This window comes from Pinus tabuliformis, chromosome 4_1 (assembly GCF_031772625.1).
Source record: "Pinus tabuliformis cultivar Carrire ecotype Pingquan chromosome 4_1, CPIR1, whole genome shotgun sequence".
Taxonomy (NCBI): domain Eukaryota; kingdom Viridiplantae; phylum Streptophyta; class Pinopsida; order Pinales; family Pinaceae; genus Pinus; species Pinus tabuliformis.
In genome coordinates, this window is record NC_142303.1 from 502,560,869 (window position 1) to 502,568,614 (window position 7,746).

A 7,746-nucleotide genomic window follows, 5' to 3' on the forward strand; every position below is an offset into this window, starting at 1 on the left:
ATAATCAATCTCTCCAAATCAATATTAAATGTCACTACACACAGTGACCTAACAATAGTTGGTTTATTATTATAATAATAATATTGCAACAACGATTAGAAGTCAGATATGAAATTGGTATGAGAGGGTTGTGTCTGGCCCTTATATGGGAGAATGTAAGTTGTTCTCCTCACTGCGCCGGTAGTGGAAAATAAGGAAATTATTTTTCAATTGATTCGTTTATTGGAATATAATAATAATAATAATTTATTTTTAAAATCGTAGAGCTATTTATCGAATTGGACTAGTTTCATAGTGGCAAATAAGGAAATCACTTTTCAATTGATCCATTTATTGAAATGGAAAGAAAGAAAAAAATCATTTTAACGTCCACGAGGCTAAAGATAGCCTATGTGGCAGATTGCTTCTTCATGTGCTTGATGTATTCCGCCCTTTTCCTGTGAAACTTCAAAATAAATGCTCCCAGCTTCTCGACAAACCCCTCACTAAATAGATTATCCCAAGAGCTAGCTGTCAGCATATCTGCATAACTTTCCATGTTGTCTTTGAAGGCCTCACATTCTAAAATGAAATGTTTTTCTATTTCCACTTTTCCGGAAGAACAAAAAATGCACTCTTTCTTCTCACATTTCTTTTGGCCTTTTCCAATGTCCTGTTTCACAACGAAGTTGATGAGAATTAGTCCTTAACTAAGCAATGAAAATTTTGGCTTTCCAAGAGATATTGGCCTCTATGTATGTTTTTGGTTGATGACTATGAATAGAATTAAATACTTCAATATAGTACTAATAATAATTGATAATACATCAAATTGATACATGAAAAGCATATGAGATCGTTCATGTGGAATAAAAACCATCTCAACACAAATAATTGATTACCAAAATTTAGAGATGCATCATGAACCTGTTATGGGAAAGCCATATTCTTATTCTTAAGCATTAGATCCACTAAATCATGATGAATATCACCAAATCAAAATTCAAAATTCAATAATATTTTTCGGGATTTTAATGATCAAATAAACATCAAATTCTGATTCGTCTCTTAATAGTCTGAAATAAATTTGCATCCTGGTCAAAATATCATATTAAGAATCACTTTGTGAATTGAATTAGAGAGATTCGCCAAATCTATTTCTGGAGCTTCATCAATTTTGAAGCTCCACAATTACAATATCAAGGGCACAATTTAGACGCGCTACGCAGTGGCCCGCCTGTTCACCTAATATTAAACATTTGGGCTTCAACCCTTTTTAAATTTTATAGAAATACCCTTTAAGGGCATTTTGAAGGTTACAACTGAAAAAATCTGCTGGTTGCAAGTAACAATAATCAAAATTCATTTTTAGTGTTACAAATGAAACAGTTGCTGCTTGCAAGTGAATAATAATCAAAATTTAGTGCAAAGTGAATAAATTAAAACAAGTCAAGAGAGTAGCACTGAATGGTCACAAGTTGCTTCAACTGGATCCTTAATTATAGTTTTCAACACACGCTCCACCTACAGACCCTCCACCCAACTTCTCGATCTTGAATGAAAGCTCCTCCACCCAATTTCTTGAGCTTGAATGAGAGCTCCTCCAGAAGCCCCGCACCCAATTCTTGATCTTGAATGAGATCAGATAAGCCATCACATATGCATAAACCTTTCGAGGCAACAAAATGCAACCATACCCGGCATTGTCTCTCTCAACCGTATTTTCCACTATGTGCTCTTTCTCGAGATGGAACTCCCTCTTTCTCGAGATGGAACTCCAAGCAGGGATTTCATTGCATCGTATGTAGTAAAGCCAATTGCCACTGAAGGTACAACCTGCCGAGACCAGAATGGCAATTATTACTAATCAAATGTCAGTTTTGCTAAACTATTTAATTCCCTTCTGTAGAAAATAAAAACCCAAAATGTCATGTAACCATTGGCATCACCATAAACACTGAAAAGCTCAAACGCCAGCTCGGGCATCCTTCTATTTCAAAAAATTATCTGGCTATACTGTATGCCATGGCATATGCATAACATTAATAGGCCACATTGACAACAGATAATCACGAAATGCTGGCTAGAGAATCAAACAGGAGTCAAGCAACTCAATAATTGTCTGGCTGATGCTGAAATTTAAAATACATGCAGCAATACATTACTTTTATGCAACGAGATTATAAAGTTTACCTTTACGTAATTAATACTTAGCCCAGAAAACATCTGCTTCCAGCCTTGTCTTTGAACAATGGTAACAAGACCATCCAATGTTCCTTTGAACTTGGGTTCCATTTGTTGAAGAGAAGATGCACTATTTTGGTTAGCTGATAATGTCTGTACCTGTAGTGCCACTCAAACCATAATGGTCAATTTTCAGTATCATAGACTTAAATAGCCTGTATCTTTGACTTAAAATTATGAATACAGTAAACCAAGACTCCAGTTACCAAGAGTCTATAGCCTGTATCTTTGACTTAAAATTATGAATACAGTAAACCAAGACTCCAGTTACCAAGGAAATAAAATGTTCAACCTGCATTTGTCGTCTAACAACATCCAGAGGATACGTGCAGGTTTGACCCACCAAACCAGCCAAAGATCCACAAACAAGGTTTGTTGTCATAGAATGTTCATGCTTCTATGGAACACGTCTCTTCAACTCCTCGTAGACATAAAACTTCAGGCCAGCATATGGAAAAATTCCATAAAGTGACGGACCTATTAACAAGCACTAGAATCTTTCAATAACTGAAGGGGGGGAAGTACATCAGATGCTTCAAAGCACTCTATGCCAATGAAAGAGAAAGAACACAAACAGCATCTACTTAGTTCACAATAACAATCGGTGCAGCATAGATGGATAGAAAATTGTCAAAACCAAACAAATTGATTAAAAAGGTCTCTTCAAATAAGAATAATGAAGGCACTGCAACCTTAGCAGTGCGACAGTAGTCTGTATTTATCTATACTAACCTCACCAACCAAACCACATAGGATTCAGATTATTAAAGTCGGGAACCTTTCTCAATGGATCTCTGACATTTTCCAGATTAGGCCTGCATGCATGCACGTTGAGAACATTATTTACTGTACAAATTGTAGATACCCATCATATCACATTTTGACAGTTACAGCCAGTCAAGCAAACGATGGGTTTTCCTGCATATATTCTCCTCTTAGTCCACATCAATAGTGCAGAGATCTGCCATAGAGAGGTCCCAGGTTCGCCTCAAGCAGTTGGATAGACATTACAAAGTTACAGATGCCCGAAGTATCACTCACCAAATAGTTGATCATCTCTTTAGAACAGAGGAGCAGTAAGTATAAATGGACATGAGAAGCCCAGCACTGAACATCTTTACCTTGAAGATCTAGCCTCAAAAAGGGAAATAAAAACCCTCTGTTTATTTTTTTTACCTGTCCACCACAATCAATTTCTTGCCTGACAACTTAGAATCCGAACCAGAGATGCAGCAAAGCAGCTTTACAACGTTGGTATGCCTAATCTTTCCTAGAAGCTCTATCTCTGCTTGAAATCTCTTTTCTTGGACAGATCGTGGGTTCTCGTTATTCCAGATCCTTTTCACAGCAACAATATTACCATTTTCCAGTGCCACCTTGTAGACTTTGCCAGCATGTCCACTTCCAATAACATGATACTCTGTCAATCCATTTAGAATGTGTGACACTTCAAAGTCAACCATGTGAAAGGATGTGAGTTTCCAAGACTCTGTACTTGTGTTAACCTGCACGAAAATCTTGTGTCTCTTATGGAGGAAACCTATACCAATCAAGCAGACTACTATGGCCACAACAATAACCGAAATCAATACCCTATGTCTATATGCCAGATTATTGTAACCAACAGGGACAGAGCCAGACAAGTGGTTGCCAGACACATTAAGAAAGCTCAACTTGAGGTTATCTAATTCAAGGGGTATTTCCCCTGAAAGCAAATTGTTTGAGAGGTTAAGGCTGTTAAGAACAGGCAACAGCCCAAGTGACGCAGTAATTGATCATGTGATCTTGTTGTTGGCAAGGTTAAGCTGAGAAAGACCTTTCCATGATATTATCGTTCTTGGAAGCTCCCCATGCAACATATTGTGATAAAGAGAAAGCCACGACAGTGAGGATAAGTTAGTAAGTTCCACTAGGATAGTCCCTGATATATTGTTGTGACTGGTCAGAAACTTGTTGAGAGTCCACAATTGTCCAATGCCAGAGGGAATACTTCAGCTGATTTGATTAATGCGTGTGTAAACTAAAATGGTAGAACGTAAAAGTAGGGTATTGGTCTGTAGTAGGCTCTTGATCTAGTCTAAAAACTGTATGCATATTCGTTGCACAGACAAGATTCCTTTGTGATTTCAGAAATGGAATTATTTACATGCCGTACATGCAAGATTTGGTTGCAGAACTATTTCAAACCAAGTGTTTAGCCATAAAATACCAAAATGCATATATGTATACTACAAGGAAAAGGAAAACGCCCAACCTATTTACTGATTACATTCACAGCCATACAAAACTCTGTGGAGAATATAACCACTGTAAATTATGAAGAGAAATTTAAACACTGTAATTCCATGAATTGCATAAATAGATCTTAACAAAACGAGAACAAAACAACAGAGTTTGGTACTAATATTATTTATATGATTTTTTTAATGGATAAAGTATATAGCTATTCAAATCTATCCAGGTATAATTTGAATTTGATGTTTACTGGATATTCACATTTTGATTTAAATCTCTCCCTGTATAATTTGAATTTGATGCTTATTAGATATTCACATTTTGATTTTGAGATGAAAAGTTTGCAACAACTACTGGAAAATTTTATATCAACCTAATTTATTTGAAAAAAAACAATAACTAAAAACCCTCCATATTAGAACAGCATTACTCAATATAGATTTCAATATGAAAGAAACAAATAATAAACACTTACAAATTTTGTATCAAAAATATTTATTTAAAATAATAAAAGTACAATAGCTAAATATCTTCATCTACAAATAACTACTGAAGGTAGATATCAATATACCACATGAATGAGAAGGAAACCAGTACTGAAAATACAGATGGGTTTTCAGAATTGTATTGAAGAGCCCCTCTCTAACCTAAATAATAGCAATGAGGGTGGGGTTTTCTTTTGGAGGATGTGATTGAAGTTTATATCCATGGACAGTTGACTCCAGGAATGGATAGTATGTGTAGCCAACTACAGGATCAGGTATGTAAAAAGTGTTCCTGTTGTATTTGTTGAGAGGGGCATTTAACTCGAATCTTCTAGGCAAATCTGGGTTGGCCAGAAAAATTCGACCGTAAACTACAAGATCAGCCTTGCTGCTTGCAATTGCTGCATTTCCATCTTCTCTGTCATAACCCCCTGCAACCAAGAATGACCCCTTGAACGCCTTCCTCATTGGAAGCAGACTCTTGTTTGTTGCAACAGGTTCAAATGAAGTTACCAGTCTGGGCTCTACATAGTGGGCATACAGGATATTGTATTTATTTAAGGATTCGGCCATGTAAAGCACCAGCGCCTCAGGATCTTAGTCACTGGATTCTAGATATTGTGCAAATGGAGAGAGCCGTATTCCCACTCGCTCTGCTCCAATTTCATTTGCCACTGCTTCAACAACCTCCAGAGGAAACCTGCACCGGTTCTCAAGTGTCCCACCATACTGATCTGCTCTGTTATTAATGCTGTCTTTCATAAATTGATCAAGAAGGTATCCATGAGCACCATGAATTTCCACACCATCAAAACCTGCCACAATGTCATCAAAACTATGAATGGAAAAATACCACACTTCCCTATTTATTTGCCGTCCGAGGAAGAAAACAGCCCTGTGACCTATTAAGAAAATATTCGAATTCTTTCTTGGGTAAAGATTTTTCCTACAGCCTGTGTACTATGTGTGCAAATATCTAAATGCCAAATTTGCGATTTATTAAAGAACATTCACCTGCTTTAATAGCATTTCTGGCAGCAAGACGAAAGTCATTAATAATCCGAGGAATCTCCTCTGTTTTTAGAGCTCGAGGAGTGGAATAATTTGCAACATCTTTGCCGTTGGGTAACAAAATCTGTCCCGATATTTTTCTATCTGTTGATGAAATGGGAGCCTGGCCATTGGGTTGATAATCTGCATTTCATAGACCCACTCAGCCATTTCTATTCAAAGAAACTGACATCAATTGTTCAAAAAAACTGATCTAATGCAAATTTATTAGGGCAAGAATTAAGAGTTGTCGCTACCCAATTTTCATTATGAGATGCCATGGCCAAATGAACCCCAACATACAGTGCTATTATTAATATAGTGGGAATCATGCTTTGGAAACAAATCAACAGAACTCACTCCACACAGATCTGTCAAGTGGGTACATGAAAGGAATTAATGGATAGCAATGTAATGCAGAGCATAGATACTTACCCACATGGGAAGCCCTTCCAGTGTGCCAAATCTGACAGAAGAAAATGCCCCCTTTCTCATGGACGCCATTGACAATGGGTTTCCAGGCTTGCACCTGCTCCTCGGTCCAAATTCCAGGCACATCTGGGTACCTGTTAGTTACACACCTCATCATGGTCATCATCATTTGGAATCATTGGAATCTGTTCCACTGCTTCAAACCCTAATAAACCAAGCCTCAAATTCTAGAGCTCGATGCACTGTTCTTTACACAACGACAGCGCATGGGACCTGTTCTGGAATGGACAATGGATATTCTTTCCAGAATCCCTTCCCACACATGTATGGTCCAGCGCCCAGGAGGCGTCCCAGGCTTTATCACTGCGAATCCCTCTAATGTGGAGCATATTCTGAGAGCCAATTTTCAGAATTACCCCACGGGAGAACGCTTCAGTTTCTTTCTCCACGATTTCCTGGGCAAGGGGATCTTCAACACTGATGGGGAGCTGTGGAAAATGCAGAGGAAGGCTGCGAGCTACGAATTCAATACTAAGTCGCTCCGGAACTTCGTGGTGGAGGCTGTTCAGTGGGAAATCAAGAACCGGCTAATGGTGGTGCTCAAGAGCGCATGCGAAGGGGGAGAGATCATAGACTTGCAGGACGTTCTGATGAGGTTTGCATTCGACAATATCTGCAAGGTGGCGTTCGGTGTCGATCCCGGTTGCCTCCACCCTTCTCTGCCCAGGTCCCAATTTGCAGAGGCTTTTAACGATGCTCTTGATATTAGCGCTGGCAGGGTTTTTTCCATTTTCCCCTTTCTGTGGAGAATCAAGCGAAAGCTTGACATCGGTTCTGAGAGGCGGTTAAGAGAAGCCATAAATGTAGTGAATGAATTTTCCATGGACATTATTCGTTCCAGGAGAAGTGAGATCTCTGAAGGGCATCTGACGGAAGACTTGCTTTCAAGATTCATGGCGGCAGCTCTGTCTGATTGGGAGCTATTTGAGACAGAATGCGATCAGAAAGGTTCGCAGAAGATGGCAATGGCGGGCGAAAAATCGGAGATATGATGGTTAGTTTATGAACGCAGAACCGTGTTCATGAATATCCATGAACACACGACGAGTATGCCCGCGATATTTCAGAACTCTGCGGTTATGCCCGGGCCCGGGATATTTCAGAACTCTGCGGTTATGCCCGCGATATTTCCGACGCCACGTGTCAATTTGAGAAACAAAGGGACGACGAAAGTCCCTTTCAAAGGAAGGCCTATCGGCCTAAATATGGTTGGACAAATTTTCCCGTGTCCATTTGGGTTAGTCGATTGATTTTGATTAAT

General features: G+C 38.7%; 1 protein-coding gene and 2 pseudogenes across 2 annotated transcripts; 1 reads left to right on the forward strand and 2 right to left on the reverse strand.

Annotated features, from left to right (window-relative positions):
• Window positions 1-1,163: 1,163 nt before the first annotated feature.
• LOC149176738 (mitochondrial carrier protein CoAc1-like) lies at window positions 1,164-4,799 on the reverse strand. Its single transcript, XM_089419963.1, has 4 exons — window positions 2,956-4,799; window positions 2,516-2,700; window positions 2,173-2,322; window positions 1,164-1,815 (listed from the first exon to the last, which is right to left on the reverse strand). The coding sequence occupies exons 2-4, from the start codon at window positions 2,603-2,605 to the stop codon at window positions 1,708-1,710; spliced, it is 348 nt and encodes a 115-aa protein (XP_089276089.1). The 5' UTR covers window positions 2,606-2,700; window positions 2,956-4,799; the 3' UTR covers window positions 1,164-1,707.
• A 137-nt stretch (window positions 4,800-4,936) lies between these two features.
• Window positions 4,937-7,497, reverse strand: LOC149176739 (12-oxophytodienoate reductase 1-like; annotated as a pseudogene). Its single transcript, XR_016258075.1, has 3 exons — window positions 6,429-7,497; window positions 5,958-6,137; window positions 4,937-5,758 (listed from the first exon to the last, which is right to left on the reverse strand). The product of XR_016258075.1 is annotated as a 12-oxophytodienoate reductase 1-like (transcript).
• On the forward strand, window positions 6,692-7,477 carry LOC149176740 (cytochrome P450 94A1 pseudogene; annotated as a pseudogene).
• Window positions 7,498-7,746: the final 249 nt, after the last annotated feature.

Coding starts and splice junctions, on each gene's coding strand:
- LOC149176738 (XM_089419963.1), bottom strand. CDS start 2,605: ATGACAACAAACCTTGTTTGTGGATCTTTGGCTGGTTTGGTGGGTCAA. Junction 2,323..2,515: donor TTGTTAGACGACAAATGCAG/GTTGAACATTTT, acceptor GTGGCACTACAG/GTACAGACATTATCAGCTAA. Junction 1,816..2,172: donor TAAGTATTAATTACGTAAAG/GTAAACTTTATA, acceptor TGGTCTCGGCAG/GTTGTACCTTCAGTGGCAAT.